The 19,643-nt window shown below is 43.6% G+C and overlaps 1 protein-coding gene across 11 annotated transcripts in view; it reads left to right on the plus strand.

The window, feature by feature from the left end:
• UBE2F (ubiquitin conjugating enzyme E2 F (putative)) overlaps window positions 1-19,643 on the plus strand; it is a 75,819-nt gene that overhangs the window by 39,720 nt on the left and 16,456 nt on the right. For 6 of the 11 annotated variants that reach the window (XM_009183450.4, XM_021924196.2, XM_021924195.2 and 3 more), the window contains exons 5-6: window positions 10,586-10,686; window positions 19,067-19,137. In XM_009183450.4, the coding sequence (XP_009181714.1) occupies window positions 10,586-10,686; window positions 19,067-19,137 (172 nt within the window). Of the gene's footprint in view, window positions 1-10,585; window positions 10,687-10,714; window positions 13,389-19,066; window positions 19,138-19,643 lie in introns of those variants that run through there. The other 5 variants (XM_003908145.3, XM_009183451.2, XM_021924199.1 and 2 more) reach the window with 3 other exon arrangements.

The raw sequence follows: 19,643 nt of genomic DNA on the forward strand, positions 1-19,643 counted from the left end.
AATCCATGAATGTGGTTTATATATCTATTTTGAGTTTTCTGTTGCTAGTACATACAAATACAGCTGATTTTCGTAGAGTGACCTTGTGTCCTACAATCTTGACAAACCTGCTTTTCATGGTAGTAGTTGTATTGTGGATTCTGTAGACTTTTCTATGTAAACTATCATGCCATCTGTGCATAAAGACAATTTTATCTCTCCCTTTCAGTCTGTATCCTTCTGTTTCCTCTTCTTGCCTTGTTTTCTTGTCTAAGACTTCCAGTACAATCATGTATAGAAGTGGTGAGAGGGACATCCTTGACTTGTTCCTTTTTTTTTTTTTTTTCCCTGAGAAAGAGTTTCGCTCTTGTTGCCAGGCTGGAGTACAATGGCGCGATCTCGGGTCACCACAACCTCCGCCTCCCAGGTTGAGGCAATTCTCCTGCGAGTAGCTGGGATTACAGGCATGCACCACCACAACCAGCTAATTTTTGTATTTTTAGTAGAGATGAGGTTTCACCATGTCGAACTCCCAGCCTCAGGTGATCCGCCCGCCTCTGCCTCCCAAAGTGCTGGGATTACAGGCGTGACCCATTGCACCCAGCCGGCTTGTTTCTGATCTTAGGGGGATGTTATCAGTCTTTCATCATTACGTGTATGGTTTGCTGTAGGGGTTTTGTTTGTTTTTTTGAGATGGAGTCTTGCTCTATCGCCCAGGCTGGAGTGCAGTGGTGTGATTGCGCTCACTGCATCCTCTGCCTCCCGGGTTCAGGTGATTCGTGTGCCTCAGCTTCCTGAGTAGCTGGGACTACAGGTGCCCACCACCATGCCCAGCTAATTTTTATATTTTTAGTAGATATGGCATTTCACCATGTTGGCCAGGCTGGTCTTGAACTTCTGACCTCAGATAATCTGCCTGCCTTGGTCTCCCAAAGTACTGGAATTACAGGCATGAGCCACTGAGTCTGGCCTTGCTATAGGGTTTTTGCAGATGCCCTTTATCAGGTTGAGAAGTTCTTTTCTACTTCTTGTTTGCATATATATATGTGTGTATATATATGTATTTTTTTAAATCATGAGTGGATGCTTTTTTTGCCCCAAACCAAAAATGGTCAATAATGAATGGATGCTTAATTTGCCAAATGCTTTTTCTGCATCTACTGAGGTGATCATAATGGTTTTTTTATTTTGATCTGTTGATAAGGTAAATTACATTGATAGATTATTTTTCAAATGTTGAACCAAAGCTGCATTTGTGAGATAAACCATAATTCATCATGTATTATGTGTTAATGGTTTCATATATTGCTCAGTTTGATATATTAGTATTTTATTAAGAATTTTTACAAATTCTTACCTGTCTGTGAGGGATATTTGTAATTTTTTTAAATAATGAGTTGCCTAATTTTGGTGTCAAGGTAATGTATTCTGGTCTTTGAATGGGGAGGTGTTCTAGTCTCTGGAAGAGCTTGTGTAGAATTAGTATTAATTAGTTGATTAATTTTTTTTTAGACAAGGTCTTACTGTCTTGCCCAGGCTGAATTGCAGTGGCATGATCATGCTTCACTGCCGCCTCAACCTCTTGGGCTCAAGCAGTCCTCTCGCCTCAGGCTCCCAGGTAACTGGGACTACAGATGCCCACCATCTGTAGTGGGCAGATGCACTACCATGCCCAGCTAATTATTTTTTGTAGAGACGGGGGTCTCACTATGTTGCCCAGGCTGGTCTTGAACCTTTGGGCTCAAGCGATCCTCCCAAAGTGCTGGAATTACAGGTGTGAACCACTGTGCCTGGCCTGTTAATTCTTTATTCAGTGGTAGGATTCACCAGTGAAGCCACTTGTCTCTGGAATTTTGTTTTGTTGTGGTAAGATTTTAAGTATAAACACATTTCAAATAGATATAGGGCTGCCTAGGTTATTCTTGAGTGGATTTCACTAATCTGTGTCCTTCAAGGGATTTGCTCATATCCTCTGCATTTTTTAATTTATTGATATAATGTTCTTAGTATCATCTTACCCTTTTAAGTTCTGTAGAATCTGTGTTGTATCTTCTCTTTAATTACTGATATTGTAATTTTTGTCTTTTTTATCATTGCAAAGAACCTACTTTTAGTTTCATTGATTTTGCTCTGTTACTTTTTGAATTTTGTTCATGTCTTTGTTATTTGCCTCCTCTTTATTTCCGGTTTAATTTGCTCTTTTTCTGATGTTTAAGATGGAAGCTTAGACAAACAGTAGTGTGTTTCCATTTCCCAGTCCAACCTTTATTCTGTAGCTCTCATTTGTTTCACTTTTACGTATATTGTAACCCAGAATATATTATCTGTGCTTTACACAGTCTATTTTAAAAATATATGTCTCCACATACTTAACATTTATGACCCTCATTCCCTTTTGTAGATCTAGGTTTCTCTCTCTCTGTTATTTTCCTTCTTCCTAAAGAACATCCTTGAAGATTTTTCTGTAGTGCAGATTTGCTTGTGACGAATTCTGTCAGTGTTGCTGAAGGTTGAATTCTTAAGTTGACAGTTTCAGCATTTTAAGGATGTCATTCTACTGCCTTCGTATTTTTTTCCTTAGAAGAAGTTAGTGGTGGTTCTTTGTTCCACTTTATGCGATGTGCATTTTATTCTCTGGCTGCTTTTAAGATTATCACTGTTTTCAGCAGTTTGATTATAATGTGCTTTGAAGTGGTTTTTTCTTTTTTATCACATTTGGGATTTATTAAGCTTTTTGGATCTGTAAGTTATAGTTTTCATCCAATCTAGAAATAATTTGGCCAACATTTCTTTAAATATTTTTTCTGTGATCCTTTTCTGGCACTCTAGTTCATATATATATCATATATGTCTTACATATAGATTACTTCTACGTGTAAATTGTACCTCCATTGGGTCACAAGGCTTTGTTCGCTTTTCTTTCTGTGCCTCATTTTGGATAATTTCTTTTTCTGCAATGTCTCATTTGCTGTTAAGCGCATCCAGTGAATTTTTCATTTCAGATACTGTATTTTCTAGCTGCTGACATTCCATTTGGTGCTTTCCCCCTAACCGTCCATTTCTTGCTTCATTATGTTCATGTTTTCCTCTAAGTCCCAGCATCTCTATATAATAGCTGTCATTGTGTCTTTGTCTGCAGCCCTACATCCCAGAGTCCTGCCTGCTCCCTGTGCCCCTGTCTGTCCTGCCTCCTGCCTCCTGCCTCCACTCGCACTCACTCACTCTTCTCCACCATCTGTCTCTGTCTCTTCTCTTTCAACAGTCTGATTTGAGATGGATCAGAGCCTTTTAAGTTTAAGGTTTGCATAGGATGTAACTTCTAGTGTGCTGTAAATATTGACATTTAAAAATGAAAATAGGGCCGGGCGCGGTGGCTCAAGCCTGTAATCCCAGCACTTTGGGAGGCCGAGACAGGCGGATCACGAGGTCAGGAGATCGAGACCATCCTGGCTAACCCGGTGAAACCCCGTCTCTACTAAAAAAATACAAAAAACTAGCCAGGCGAGGTGGCGGGCGCCTGTAGTCCCAGCTACTCGGGAGGCTGAGGCAGGAGAATGGCGTAAACCCGGGAGGCGGAGCTTGCAGTGAGCTGAGATCCGGCCACCGCACTTCAGCCTGGGCGACAGAGCGAGACTCCGTCTCAAAAAAATAAATAAATAAAAAATAAAAATGAAAATATTGTATTACTCTTTGAAATGTTTCCAGTATAGAATCTAAATACCACAGATATGCCCACCACCACAGATATGCTCATCATCACACTTTTTTTTTTTTTTTTGATGTGTATAAGCTCTACGTCACTGACTAGAAAACCTTTGCTACTTTTTCTCCTAGCGCTCATGTTTTCATTCCACTTGTTCCCTCGAATTGCATCATAATGTAAACATTTTTATGCTTATAAGTATTTTATTTGTGATTTTTTATACTCTTCTGTAACTAGATATACAGGTAGATAGATAGATTGAGCTTTTTTTATTATTATTTTTGAGACAGAGTCTTGCTCTATAGCCCAGGCTGGAGTGCAGTGATGTAATCTCAACTCACTGCAACCTCTGCCTCCCAGGTTCAAGTAATTCTCCTGCCTCAGCCTCCTGAGTAGCTGGGAGTACAGGTACCCGCCACTATGCCTGGCTAATTTTTGTATTCTTAGTATAGACGAGTTTCACCATGTTGGCCAGGCTGGTCTCGAGCTCTTGACCTTGTGATCCACGGGCCTCGGCCTCCCGAAGTGCTGGGATTATAGGCGTGAGCCACCACGCACGGCCCAGAACTCACTATTTGAAAAGTTCCTGTAACTAAGACTCTTAAGTGTTAAATATTTGCTTTTGAACGATTGTTGCAGTTGTTATTTGTACAGGCTCCTGCTTCTGGTTTTTCTTCCGTTGTCCTGGCTGCCTATCCTTTGCCTCATCTCCCAGCCCCTCGAAGTGAGGGAGCCTCAAGGCTTCATCCTGTCTTTGGACCTGTATAGTCAGTTCCCTGGTGTCCTGGCTATCTTGTGACAGAATGCTTTTATACCCCAAATGGCTCCCAAGCTGCCCTCTCTGTCCAACCTCTCCCAGCACTCAAGAATGATCTGTCAGCTGCCCACTCAACGCCTCCGCTGGGATGCCAACTTGAAATCTCAAGTTAATGTGTCTGATTTGAACTTCACACAGTTGTGCCCTCTACAGTCCTTTTATCTTCATGGTAGCAACTCTGCCTTTTCCATTGCAAGGTCAAAGATCTTCTTTGACTCCTTCTCTCCTCCCCTCATGCCTAATCTGTCAGCAAATTCTGGTGTTGCTGCCTTCAAAATCTGTCCACTTCACCTCCTCCCACCCTGATCCTAACCATTACCATCTCTCACCTGGATGATTACAACAGATACCCACAACTGGGCTCCTGCTCTGTGATCCGTTTATATGCTCCTGTCCCTCCCCTACTGAGACCCCTTTCATGGCCCCATCTCACTCTAAATCAGAGCCAGCTACCTGCAGGGGTCTGCAGGGCCCAACACCCTTTGCATCTGCTCCCTCTTTGGGCTCAGATCCTCTTCCCCCACCTCACTCTCTGACTACACTGGCTTCTGCAGGGTTCACGGAACATACTAGGCCTCTTACCATACCCACCCTGTTTCATCTACGTGGAGTGTCCTTCACCCCAGTACTCTCCTTCTTCAAGTCATCATTTTCTCTGACCTCCCTGCTTAAAATTGCAGCCTCTCCCCACTTTTTACTCCTTCTGTTATGTAATTTATGTATTTTCTCTCCCTTCCACTAGAATGTACTCTTCATAAGGGCGGGAATTATGTCTTATTGATGTGTCTCCAGGGCATAGAACTGTGTATGGCACATGGTGGGCACTCATCAACTGTTTGTGTAATGAATGATGAATTTACGCAAATTCTGATGATAATTAAACATAAAATAACATTTCACCTGCAGTGTATCTCTGAAAATGATGATGGGGTTACTATTAGCATTTTCCCTGATTAAATTGATGCATTGGTAAATGAATATTATTTTATGCTAGAAACAAAGGTCCAATACCAGATTTCTTCCATTATTTTGTCTTTATAGATATAAACACTCAGGACTTCTTGTTCATATAAATAAGTAGATGGGGATGGAAGTTGTCATGTTATGGCTGTGCCATTTTGTCTTTGGACTTCCAAGTTAAAGGCCAAAGATCATAAAGTTGTTTTTTTTTTTTTTTTTTTTTTTTTTTTGTGAGACAGGGTCTCACTCTATTGCCCAGGCTGGAGTGAAGTGGTACAGTCGTGGCTCACTGCAGCCTCAAATTTCCAGGCTCAAGCAATCCTCTCACCTCAGCTTCCCAAGTAGCTGGGACTACAGGTGCACACCACCACACCCGGCTAATTTTTCTTTTTTTTGTGGAGATGGGGTTTAGCCATGTTGCTCAGGCTGGTCTCGAACTCTTAAGCTCAAGCAAACCACCTGCCTTGGCCTCCCAAAGTGCTGGGATTACAGGCATGAGCCACTTTGCCCGTCCTCATGTAAAGTATTTTCATGATTTTTCCGCTGACTATTAGATTAGGTTCCTTCTTCCATTTTGTTGAAAGTAGAGAATTGGAAGCCACCTGACTTGGAGAAGACTTTGTCACTCAGTTGTTGGAATCCTTTGCTTCAGTTTCTGAAATGTCCACCAGAATCACTTTACCAATCCCTGTCAGCTGCAGGGACATCAGAATGCTTTTTTGCCCTGAATAGTTACATCTGTCACCCCTCACTTCAGAGCAGCTTTGCAGGCTTTTGCTGGAAATGCTGAGGAAGAGTTGAGAAAAACAGCAGTGTTATTATTATTTTTTTTTTTTTTTGAGACGGAGTCTCGCTCTGTCGCCCAGGCTGGAGTGCAGTGGCCGGATCTCAGCTCACTGCAAGCTCCGCTTCCCGGGTTCACGCCATTCTCCTGCCTCAGCCTCCCGAGTAGCTGGGACTACAGGCGCCCGCCACCTCGCCCGGCTAGTTTTTTGTATTTTTTAGTAGAGACGGGGTTTCACCATGTTAGCCAGGATGGTCTCGATCTCCTGACCTCGTGATCCGCCCATCTCGGCCTCCCAAAGTGCTGGGATTACAGGCTTGAGCCACCACGCCCGGCCAACAGTAGTGTTATTAATTTCAGCATAGTAATATGTATACCAGTGTAGTGTTTTAAAAATCTTATTACATTCTTCCTATTTTCACCCAAAACTTGGAGCTCCAGATTCAGCCCATTCAGTTTATCAAAATGATCTGCCATATACGTTAATTGTCAAACTAGTCAGCGAAATCAGACTCTTTCCCTCAGACGAAAGTCTTACTTCATTTTCATTCTAACAACATGCCTCTGACAGCCATCTCACTCTGAGCTCCTGTTCCTAGTTAGATGGGTGAGGCGTGGAGCCGGTGCCCTGGGTAGAGGAAGGCACCATGGCTGTTGTTTCTTGGCATCCTCTTTGCTTGGCTCTCAAAGGGGCGATGCCTGCTTTTACAGTGGTTTAGGGTTTGAAGTTACTAAATGAAGTTTTCATCATCCATGCCATCAGACTCCACAGTGTCTGAACCCAAGACACTTCAGCATGAACCAGGACATACTATTTATAATACCATGCTTTGTCCTTTACAGAAATGAGCATAGGCCAGGCGTGGTGGCTCATGCCTATAATCCCAACACTTTGGGGAGGCCAAGATGGACAGATCACTTGTGGTCAGGAGTTTGAGACCAGCCTGGGCAGCATGGTGAGACCCCATCTCTACAAAAAATTAGCTGGGCGGTGGTGCACACCTGTAGTCCCAGCTACTTGGGTGGTTGAGGTGGGAGGATCACCTGAGTCCTGGAGTTCGAGGCTACAGTGAGCTGCTGTGCACTCCAGCCTGAGCAGTGGAATGAGACGCTGTCTCAGAAATAAATAATTTTTAAAAAGGAAGAAATGGGTATAGATAGGGAAAAGCAAATGGAGACGCAGACCCTACCTTAATGCATCGCTTTGAGGTGGCTTTACCATTATTAGTGTGTCACGGGTACTTTTGCCCCTAGGAATGTCCACCCCTCGAGGCAGTTCATTCTAGTACAAGGAGAGATGGGAGGTAGGCGTTTTTGCAGGGAGGAAGAAGGTTGTAAAAGAGGAGGTGGGATGGAGAGCTGGCATGACTCCTTGGCCTCAAGGGTGTTGTCCACAGATTTGTTACCAGACAGAGCATATGTGGATGTTGGCCATCTAGAATCTAGAAATGGATTCTGTCACAGTGATTTGTGCCGACATACCCCTTCAAACAGTTTGTTTTCCCAGGGCTCCCAGTAGTCTTGAAGACACTGGAGTATGGTTCCTCAAAGGTAGTGGGGAGTGGGCTCTAAAGCACAAGGAAAGAGGAGGATAATTCCTCTAATTGTAACAGTGGGGCAGGGGCCAGGCTGGCTGATTGAGAGCTGAGTGCCAGGAACTTCCCTCAGTTGCATTCCATTATTGTATTTTAAAACCTAGTTGTCTGAGAAGTACAATGTTTTCAGCCCCAGCAGCCGTGGACAATAGTAACATATATTTGGCCCGTCCTGGACTTGTATACTGTGCTCTGGGCCACGGTGCATGTGTAGTTACAGACATACTCAGTGAGTCCTCTACCTGCCAGCTCTGGAAGTAAGCAGGCCTTCCCTGAACCGTCTCCACTTTGGGCCAGGCCCTCCCAGAGCCAGGTGCAGAAGGTGAATCAGAACTCTTAAGCTGGGGACATCATGAAGGAAACCTTGTAAATAAGAGATGCTCTTGGGTTTCATCACAGTCCAGTCTGCTCCCAAGCTGCTTTTTAAGTTGGACTGTGGAATTTCTGGGCAAATTCAATAATAAATAAGCAACTTTGGATCAGGTCTCAAAGCTGTGCAACTTCAAAGAGGGAAAAAGAAGTACTGATGCAGAAGCAGATCATTTTCCTGAGAGAGATTTGTTTCATGAAAGAGAAAAAAATAGAACAGTCTGTTCTCACTTTTTAATGAGTTAAGAGAAGACATAATCCTAATAATGATTAAGTAAGAACTCGACTGGAGCAGAGGGAATAAGGTAAAGTGATAATCATTTTAGACCAAATAACATATTTGAAAGTGGCAGGCAATAGAGTTGAAACTCTGTAATCCATGAAATGAAAAGCCAACTAGAGAAAAAACATAGCATGGCAGGATGGAATGGCCAGAGCACAGCCATGTCCAAGGTGTCTCGCGTGGGTAGTAATCATTCCTAAGGAAAAGAAAAAGGACAGCACAGTGCAGCAGCAGCGTCCAGAAGCTGTGGTAACAGGTCACAGAGCGGACTGCATGGTTTGTAACGTTAAGCTGGACGTTGGATTTCTGTGTCGTGCCACAGTGGTCAATATCAGAATACGTGTAAGACACCAACATCCACACATGCTTTGACGAACAAGGATATATACTCTTGAGTATTTTATACCTAAGATGCCACTTATTTGAAAAGTTCTTATATCTGGCGTTAAAAATTTCCCCAAACAAGTGTCTTTGCCAAAGACTTTATACTGCCAGTCACAAATCCAAGTGTGTTTATAAAACTTAGAAATACGCATCTCAAAGAAGTGGAGGAAGGCTAGAATAATAAATGCCATTGGGATGAGTAAGCAACCAGTTAGGAAAAAAAATACGACCTTAGTCTGTAATCAGTTGATGAATGAATGAGCTGATTACATGTAATCTATGAAACCATTAAATTACTAAAAGAAAATATAAGAAGGTATTGATACAATCTTCGTTGGGAAAAGCCTTTTTTAAGCATGACACCAAAGACAGAAACCCTAAAGGAAGATTAGCTTCTTAAAAATGGAAAACTAGTGTTCAGAAACTACAAAATCAAAATGCAAACAGCAGCCTAAGAAAAATTGCTTGTAACATATAAAAAGCAAAGGCTAATTTTCTTAAGAGATTTTTATATTAATAATTAAAAGATGAATACCTCAGTAATAAAAGGAGAGTTTCAGAACATTGATCATTCAGTTCTTAAAAGAAAAAACATAAATGACCAGTAATAATATAAATTTTAGCCTCACTGGTATTCATCAGAGAATGTAAAATAAAAGAGAACTAGTATTTTTCTTCTATCAGATTGGCAAATAAAAAAAATGTCAGGGTCCAGGTAATGCCAGTTTTAACTGATAGATGACATAAATGTTGATACAGTCTCAACTCTTAAGGAATGGAATTTTTTTTTAATGTTGATTTGTTTGAGGCTAACAACTTGCTGTTATGCATTCATTTCATATAAAAAAATTGAGAAAAGTGGTAAGATTTAATATTGCTGGTTTGTTCATGATAAATATTTTAGGAGAAGTTGAATTTTAACTTTAAAATGGTGCTAATTCTGTCAAATTTGGAAATCGAGAATAATTTAATTTCTAGTGGCTTTTCAAGCTCATTCATGCTGGAGTGCCCTGTGCTGGCACCAGCAGCCATTTAGTGACCCCTGGCTGGGTACCATATGAGTACCCTGTGGGGTCTACAGGGTGTGGGGGGCAGGATAAAGAGGGAGTGGGGGTACACAGCATGTGGATGGCAATGTCAGTGATGCTCAGACCCTGGGCATCCTCCTTTGTGCCTATTAGCCCGCATTTCCAGAAGGTCTGCTCTGTTCTGAAGGCTGTGCCAAGCAATCACTGAGGCAGTGATTCTGTCTGGTTCACTGCTGTGTCCCCAAGGCCTAGAACCATGCCCAGCAGAGGGTGGTTGCTCAGTAATGGTTTGTTGGTCACTGTTAGTCTTGTGTCCTCCAATTGACATTCTCTTGAGGAGACCAGCAGTAAGCAGATAAAGAATTCACTTAAGGCACGAGATGTGTTCAGAGGGTTGTAGGTTCCAGGAAGATGGTAGGATGCAAGGAGGCAAGGCAGATGGCCCCAGAAGGATGTCCCTTCCCTTCCCTGAGGGTGTGCTTGGCCCCATGAGAAGACAGCAGGCATGTGACAGCATGGAGCCCATTTCTGTTCAAGCGGGGCCATGACTTCCACCAGTGTGTGTGCATTTGGTAATGGAACCGAGGAACTCTGCAGGCCTGTTTTTAAACTCCTGATTCTCTGTATTTGCCATATCCTAACAGAGTGTTTGCTTTTTGTTTCCTTTTTTTTTTAATTTAAAGGATTTTTTTGTTTTGTTTTGTGTTTTTTGATAGATGAGGGTTACTACCAGGGTGGAAAATTTCAGTTTGAAACTGAAGTTCCCGATGCGTACAACATGGTGGTGAGTAGCCTGCGTTGAGCCTGTTGTTTTACTTCTCGGGCGGGGCTGCCTGTGGCTGTGGCCCGCCACTGGCACAGGGCCCTAGCACTCCTCTCTGCGTGTGTCCATGTGTGACTGAGTACTCACTTCAGTATTTTTGTGATGAATGTCACTCATCAGCAGTATTTAGAGTGTTAGTAGAGAATTTGTTTATTCAACAAATACTTATGAGTACTATGTGCCAGGCAGCCTGCCTGTGTATTTTCTATAACTCTTATCTGTTACAGTCTGGCACTGAAGAAAAAAAGCATTGTAGTTTTGTTCATGGTATGACACCAAAATTCCAGAAGTCTATAAAATGTGTATTTTAGAATTTCAGAGAACGGTGACTTGTAGTTTAAACTATAAGTGATTTATACCTATAGTTTCATGTTAATCCCTCAAAGATCCTTTTAGGCGATGATTATACCAAATACCATTACATTATGTCTTTGCTTTGGTGGAACCTGCAGACCAATTAGGAGAGATAAAGTGTAGAAAGTTGATAAAGTGATAAAAATGGTAAGTAGAGGACAGTAGAGATACTGATCAATGATAGGAAACTAGTTTTTGAGAATTCAGAGAAGGGAAAGTAATGATCACTTTGGAAAGTGGTCAGGGCTAGTTAAGCTTTTAGGGGGAAATCCAATTGGAGTCACCCTGATGTGGCCCAGAACCAGGGGAGGGTGTTGTAGGTGACATGGAAATGTGGTGAACTGTGGTGACAGGTGTGGACATGAGAACTTGCAACCTGCAGAAGGTGGATGGGCCAGGTCAACTCGAGTGAAGAATTGGAGTTGGGGAAGAATAGAGGAAAAAATGAGAAAATTCAGAAGTGTGGGTTTGGTTGGGCATTTTCGATTTGGCAGTGACAAACCACTGGAGATTCTGAATAATTCCACACCCCTGAGTTGGGGTATTAGAGGAGGTGTGGCTGCGCCTCAGAGACGGGTGTGATGTGTCTAGGCCCAAACTGCCAGGAGTTGGCGTACGGGCAGTTCAGTGTGCCTGTTTTATTGGCGTGCAGTGTGGATATGTTTTCCTCCTCACGTGTTCTAACTAACCCTCTTGGCCCATCCAGTAGGAAAGCACAAGCTGATGGTGCTGCCAGAGAAAAGGAAGCCTCACTCCCATCATGAGGATGTGGGCATTTGGGACCCTGTGCCTGTGACTTCACTTGTGGGAAGTGTGCTCCCGCTGCCTGACGAGTGGAGTTGCCCTGACCCCAGCCACAGGGCTCCATTCAGTGGCTGCAACACTTGTTTGAGAAGCCAAACCTTCATCTATGGAAATTGACTTTTTACCAGACTACTCCATTTAGGGTTCTTTTTGAAATGTAATTTTTGGGGATGGGGAAGAGTAGGCAGTCCAAGTAATTTTTTAATTTGTAGACAAAGACGGGAAAATACACATTTCCAGTCTTTGTCCATCCACCACCTGCTGAGACTTTCCATTCTTCCCAAACCACACTGAGAAACCTGGTGACGGAGCACTGCGCCGTGTCCAGTGCGAGGTGGTTTCAGAGGCTTGGTTTCAGTACAGATATTTAGAATTTGGGGACTCTTTGGTGGTTTCTGGAAACAAACAGGCATACAGTATCTAAAATTCTATATTTAGATTTGCCTCTAAATACTTATGACACACTGTTCTGGATGTCATAGCAGGGAGTTAAGTGTAAGCTGATAAACTTTCCAGATAAGTCATGAGGCATCAGAGAACCATCGTTTCAGGTATATCTGGCATCATCTAGTAGCAGAGCTCCTTGTTTTCACTATAGGAAGAAAGCAAACTAAGAGAAAATACCAGGTAAGGAATGGGCATGATTGAGAGCCTCTGTGTGCCAGGTGTCTTCACTCACTTTATTCCATTCTTCTGATAGTTCTGTGGGTTGGTTGGTTGGTTGGTTGGTTTAGTTCGTTATCTGAGACGGATCTGGAGTGCAGTGGTGTGATCTCAGCTCACTGCAACCTTCACCGCCCGGGTTCAAGCAATTCTCCTCCTCCTCCTCCTGGGTTCTAGCAGTTCTCCTGCCCTAGCCTCCTGTCAGTGGATGATCTTAACATTTATATCTTTATACATTAGGAAGTTAGGGTTCTGAAAGCTAAAGTTAAAAATATTAGCTTTGCCAATGGAGACAGCTGAATTGTTGAAGTCACTTCATGTCCAGGGCTGCCCAGCTTTTAAGCATGTGCCCTTCCTACCACACCAGGTGGTGAGAAAATGTTTGTCATACTGTCTTGTCCCATTTGTGACTTCAAGAAATAGGAAGGAAAATGGAATAAAGAATGACTTGAAAGCCACTGAGCCTTGAAGACTTGTTTCCCTTATTCATTTGAGACTGGCACAGAGGTTGAGGTGGAGGGTAAGGTTTTAATTTTCCCAGTGATTTTCCTGTCCTTCTCTCAGACCTGCTATTCCTCAGCCCTGCCCCCGCTTCCTCACTCCCAGTCCCCATGGGAAAACATCATCCTGTGCAGCCTTTCTGAAGTTTGGTGTGCTGTGTTTGACCTTTAACTCTGTAATGATGATCTTACATTTTTCTATTTCCACTGCTGTCTCTTTTGGAAGTTTCGTATATGATGGGCTGGTCAGATTTCATCAGGAATAAAACCCCATGTTCTCAAACCCAGAAGTACCGAGAGCAGCTGGTGACTCTGCATGAACCATGTTCCTACTCTGCTTCTGTAAGGTCCTTTCCTCTCCTCTCCCCAGCCTTTCCTTCCTGTCCCACCAGCCTTTTTTTTTTTTTTTTAATGAGGCGGAGTTTCGCTCTTGTCACCCAAGCTGGAGTGCAGTGGTGTGATCCCGGCTCACTGCAACCTCCACCTCCTGGATTCAAGCGATTCTCCTGCCTCAGCGTCCCGAGTAGCTGGGATTACAGGTGCCCACCACTACGCCCAGCTAATTTTTGTAGTTTTAGTAGAGATGGGGTTTCACCATGTTGGCTAGGTTGGTGTCGAACTCCTGACCTCAAGTGATCCACCAGCCTTGGCCTCCCATAGTGCTGGGATTATAGGCGTGAGCCACTGCACCCGGCCTCCTGTCCCCTTCTCATGTTTTCTTCCTGTCTGCCTCTCATTCAGGCAAGCGTGGGGCAACTTCCTTAGGGGCCAGCGTGTATCACTGGTGTCCCCATCAGGGACCCTCCAGAAGATCATTAGGGTGCAGTACTTGGTTGAACACAAAAGTAGTTGCATTTGCCATGTTTATAATGAATCATTGCTTACAGACTCTCCCGAGCATCTCTTTCCCACTGGGCTGTGAGCCCTGAGGGAGTGCCAGCCGTCTTGCCCACACTATTTCCAATGTGTAGCCTGTCATGCTAGGCAAAAAACACAGATTGTTCAGTGGTTGCCCCTCTCTCTGCCCCCTACAAACTTAACAGTGTAGAAAAGAGATGAAATAATTCAGCCAGCATAGGAAGATCACATAGGCACGGGCATTCAGGACAGAGTGTGAGGGCACACTCTGAAGGCGCCGCGTGGGTCAGTGAGAGCGGACACAGCGGCGGCCAGTGCGGAGCCTAGGGGTGGGCTGGCACTTCTCAGATGCTTCTCTGCTTCACTGCCACGACTGACTTGACACAATTTCTGTACTTCATAAGGACTTTTTTCCTAAGAGTTATAGTTCCTGCAGTGAAGGTCTATTAAGACTGTGAATGTGGAAAACCTTTAATAAAGTTGATCGTCATTTCAGAATAAATTTTTAAAAGAAAAATGTCTATTTGGAATCCCCCACCCCACCCAATATCCCAGCAGCTAAAATTCAAATTTTTTGTGTGTTTTTGTCCCTTTGCCTCTGAAGTTTAACTCCCAGCCTAAAGCTTGCCTTGTAATTTGTCAATTTAGAAACTGGCCAAACGGATGTAGAGACATTGAGTGAGCTCCTACATTGTGCCAGGCTCCATGTCAGACACTGGAGGGCCAAGGATGGGAACTTGGTGGCCTTTTAAGAATTTCAGTCTCTGGGGAGACAGACGCTGACATGATAATGAGGAGCCCGGGTAGTGATGTGGGCGACGGCTATTCCTCAGGCTGGTGGGGATGCCCAGAGGAGGAGCACATGACGTGGCCTGGGGATGCCTTGGAGGAGGAGAGAGCCTTAGCCCAGACCCTGGCTGGCCTGTGGTGTCACACAGCCCACGGGTGTGTGAGTCAGGACTGGTTGGAGGAAGCTATGTGCTGCAGCAGGAGAAAGGATTACTGCTCTTTGTTCTTGGCTCTGGTTTCCTCCTGGAAGTGAAGACACCACGTCTTCTCACATGTTTTTGGCCAAATCAGATAACATGACCATGGCCAGCCCGGAGGGACTGTCCTGCCGTGTGCCCTGGAGGAGGAGAACCAGAAACACTTGTTGAATAGCAGTGATGACGACCACAAGTGACACCTGAACTCCCACTCACCTTCTTCGTATGAAATTATCAGACTTTGTAGGGAATTGAGACAACACGGCCATGCAAAAATAGAATAATAATCACCCGTAATCTCTCCACCCAGAGATGATCACCATGACTCTCTAATGTCTGTTGCAGACAGTATAAATCCTACATACCAGTGGGGTGATGCTACACATAGTCTGGTAACTCGGGGCTTTCCCATCATAATATGATGGACGTACACATTCATGTCAGTCAGTGCACGACTGCATCATCATTAATAAGAGTACTTCCTTGTATGATGTGTCATTTAAACCAGTCCTTTTTCATTGGTCACTGGCTGACCAACCTTTTGTAGTATAAAGCAGACTTTCTGTAAAGAGCTAAGCAATAAATATTTTAGGCTCTGTGGACCACATATGGTCTCTGTCCCATATTCTTTTTTGTTTTTTCAACAACCTTTTAGAAATGTGAAAACCAGTCTTTGACCATGTGAAAACAGTCCCAGCCTGGATTTGGTCTGTAGGCTGTGGTCTGCTGCCCCAGAATAAATAGGGCTGTGAGGTAAGTCTGGGGCATGCATCTTATGTCTGTCTGCCTCTTTCCTCTGGATCAGTTCCTAGACATGGCATTGTGGGTATTGAGTAATTGATGCTCCATTTTAAGGTTCTGGATAAATCCTATTAAATTACCTTCCAAAGAGGAATGTCAGTTGGCATCCTCACCATCAGTGTTTGAAAATTCCCTTTCCCTAAACACTTACCAAGGTAGAATGTTTGCCTTTTTTTTGTTGTTGTTGCCATTTTGGGAGGAAATGGTATCTCATTTAATATCTGGTTGTCTTTTTTTTTTTTTTTGAGATATAGTCTTGCTCTGTCCCCCAGGCTGGAGTCCAGGGGCACAGTCTCCGCTCACTGTAACCTCCGTCTCCCGGGTTCAAGCAATTGCATTTTCATTTCTTAAGTCGGATGCTGAATAGTATTTCCCACTAATTAGCTGTTTATATTTTTTATGAGCTGCTATTATGTCTTTTGCCCATGTTTCCATTGGGGATATTTGTTTTTCTTCTAGGTTTACTAGAGTCCTTACATGCAAAGTATGTGAAACTTTTTTCTTAGGTTTTTTAGCTATGCTATAAATTCTTTGTTTTACATTTGCCGTCTTTAGTTGTTGTTCTATACAAGTTTTGTTTTTTTGTTTCACTGCTTGAGTTTTGTGTGTTATGAAATGCTTAAAGCAGCCTTCAGACCCCAAGATGGTCATCTACATTTTCTTCTAGTCCTCCTATAATTCTCTTTTATGTTTAATTTTAATGCATCTGGAACACTGTGTTTTTCCAAATGGGTAGCCAGTGGCCCACCAAATAACCCAGTTCTCTATTGGTTTGAAAGGCCAGATTTGTCATACATTAGACTCCTGGCAGGGTGAGTGATGGTGGCCGTGCCAAGCACTGAGGGGAAATGTGGGAGGGCTGGGCATTGTTTGTCTAGCTGTGGGCCACTGGGGTTGGGGGGAAGGGGCTAGGGGCCTAATTCAGTTTGGAAAGTATGTGTGTGAGAAGCCAGGTGCAGAGTTTTGCCCTCTGTTCTGGAACCACAGTTAAGAGGACCATTGACAAAAGTAGGTACCTGTGTTAACATCAAACTATGGAAGGTGTAAAGGGGACAGGAGGAAGGGCGAATACCCCCAAGCCTTTGGGAGATGTGGTAGCACCAGGCTGGGTGGTCATGTGTGAGGGCCTCCACAGAAGGGGCACCTGCTTGGGAGGGAGAGTGAGTTTGCCAATTTTCTAGGTTCCTGCAAAAACAGAGTTGGTGACTCGGCCTAGCACTAGACTGCTACCATCCAGTGACCCAGGCGGGGGCACACAGCCCTGCCCCTCATGGCAGTCTGACCTTCCCTCTGCAGCCCAAATGCCTCAGTGGAAGGGAAAGATGCAGTTGCTCCTTTCTATTAAATACATTCCCATTTATTTATAGAAAAGCACAATGTGAAATTTATTTAAACTCATTCTGAACCTAAATTCTTTGTCCTCAGACACGTGGATTTGCACAGTCAGTTTAATCAGTTTTTTGGAATCTACTGATTTTGTGGTATTTTGAAATTAGAAACAATGCTCATTAGAGTGTTGAAAAAGTATTTTTGGTTTATAGAAATAAATAAAAAGATGAAACTATAAAAGTTTACTAGAAAGTTAAAGAGGATATTTGGATGGTGAAGTATTTTCTAAGTATGGCATCAAAGATAAAAATTTGATTACAAAAATAACCTCCTCAGAAAACATCATAAATAAAAATTAATAGCAAATGATACATGGGGAAAATGTTACCCATTTCACAAAGGGTTGATTCCTTTTTGAGATGACCTTTCTGATGAGATCCTGTGATTTGACACTTCTGCATGTTAACCAAGGGTACCTTGCTGTGGGAAGTCCTGGCGAAGAGGCCCTCTCCCTCACTGCAGGTTGTGGGGGTGGTGGGTGTCACGTCTTCTGAAGAACATGAGCAGTGTATCAGAAGCTAGGGTTTCTGACTAGCAGATCCTCTTGCTGGGCTTCATCCTGAGGAAACATTTCATCCAGGATGAACCCTGCATTGATAGAGCAGGGTTGGGAGAAGAGGAAGCAACCTGGGGGCCCAGAGGTAGGGAAGTGCTTGTTAAACTCGGGCAGGTGTACCATAGAATGCAGGACACCATCTGAAACAATGGCAGAAATAGCTAAAACATACGTAGCACAGCTTTCTTCTATAAAGAAAATGAGTATGCTGCATGCACACTATGTGTGTGGCCTAGAAAAGAGGCATAAAACACATGTACTTCAGGTGTCACATAATTTCTGGGTAGCATTTTGATGGAGTGTATATATTCTTACATAAAAAGCAAAAGTGAAAGACAGCATAATTTATTATATATTTACATATTTCATTTCTGTTGTCCTTTTCTCTTGAGTATGGATTGCCTTTGTTACAGAGAAATCTGTTTGGTTTGTTTTGGTTTGGTTTTCTGGTTTGGAGGCAGGGTCTCACTCTGTCACCCAGGCTGGAGTACAATGGTGCGATCATAGCTCACTGCAGCGTACAACTTCTGAGCTCAAGTGATTCTCCCACCTCGCCTCCTGAGTAGCTGGGACTACAAGCAGGAACTACCATGCCCAGCTCTTTTTTTTTTTTCCTGGAGAGACAGGGTCTTGCTATATTTCCCTGGCTGATATCAAACCCTTAGCCTCAAGCAATCCTCCCACCTCGACCTCCCAAAGTGCTGAGATTTTTTTTCTCCTGGGCATCTATTGTTAATTATATTTTCTTCTCTTAGGTGGCCTCCCTAAGTGAGCCACAATGCCTGACCTAGAAAAATCTTAAAAAAACTTTATCCAAACATGCCAAGTCATAAATGATGTTGATATACTTTATCCCCACAAGTTCATTTTCATTCTCTTTCTCTCCTTTAAATATTAAGTGGACTAGGGCTTTCATCTAGGAAAACGTATGTGACAGTAGCATCTTCAGAAAAATCCAGCAAAGGGAACAGGCTGTTCTTGCAAGGAGCAGTAACTTTAAGCCATAGTAACTTGTAGTGCAAAGGAATCTGGGGCTTCTGGTTGGATTTGGGCCCAGAGGATGCAGAACTATTCCCTAGAGTGCACTGTGGATACCTGCAGTCCCAAACCCAGGGGATGTGGGAGGTGACAAAGGTCCAGTCACCATCACTGTCAGCTGGCAGGACAATTGGGGCTTGTAGAGAGGTGCTCAGAAGCCCATGGGGTAGACTTTGCTGCTGAGACTAGCCCTTGTGGACGCAGCCCATCAACACATGCCTCGTGGGTGAGGTGAGCCAGTATTCAAGGTTGAACACATGCTCAGCGAGTCAAACTACACGCTGAGTAAGCCATGAAACAAGCGTCTAGATAGGGTATGTGGTAAGGCTCTGGCCTGGATATGTGATTTGCAGAGACTGTCAGTGTGATCTCTCATTCTCTCTGTGTTGCAGCCTCCCAAAGTGAAATGCCTGACCAAGATCTGGCACCCCAACATCACAGAGACAGGGGAAATATGTCTGAGGTAAGTTTCTTGTCTTTTCTTTCTTCTACATTCGTGAGTGTCACGTGTGAGCGTTGGGCTTTTAAACATGGTGTCTCCTCTGAGAGAGGATTTTGAGGCATGCCCAAGATTAAGATGAGCTTGAACTCAGCTGAAGTAGCTGCGGTTGCCTGCCTGCTCCCAAACCCTACCCTACCTTCTGCCTCCAGACTAGTGTCCTCTCATGGCCCTCTGGGGGCCACAGCCCTACCAAGTTCTTAGTGCAGCCTCCTTGCTTGCCCAGGATGGAACCTTGGGGTCCCTTGCCTTGTTCCCCCCTATTTAAATGAGAGACCACATTCCCTCCATGTGGCTGATTTTAGCTAAGATGGGAAAATATGATTAATGATGGATACCCAGGAGAAAAAATGTAGATAGCAGGCTTAAGACAACCTTGGGCACTTGTATTTAAGCTGCCTTCTCTGTACCAAAATGGTCCTAATAGGTGTCAGGGCACTTAGGGCAGGCAGCCTCTCAGAGCTTCGTGT

The sequence above is a fragment of the Papio anubis genome, chromosome 10 (assembly GCF_008728515.1).
Source record: "Papio anubis isolate 15944 chromosome 10, Panubis1.0, whole genome shotgun sequence".
Classification (NCBI taxonomy): Eukaryota; Metazoa; Chordata; class Mammalia; order Primates; family Cercopithecidae; genus Papio; species Papio anubis.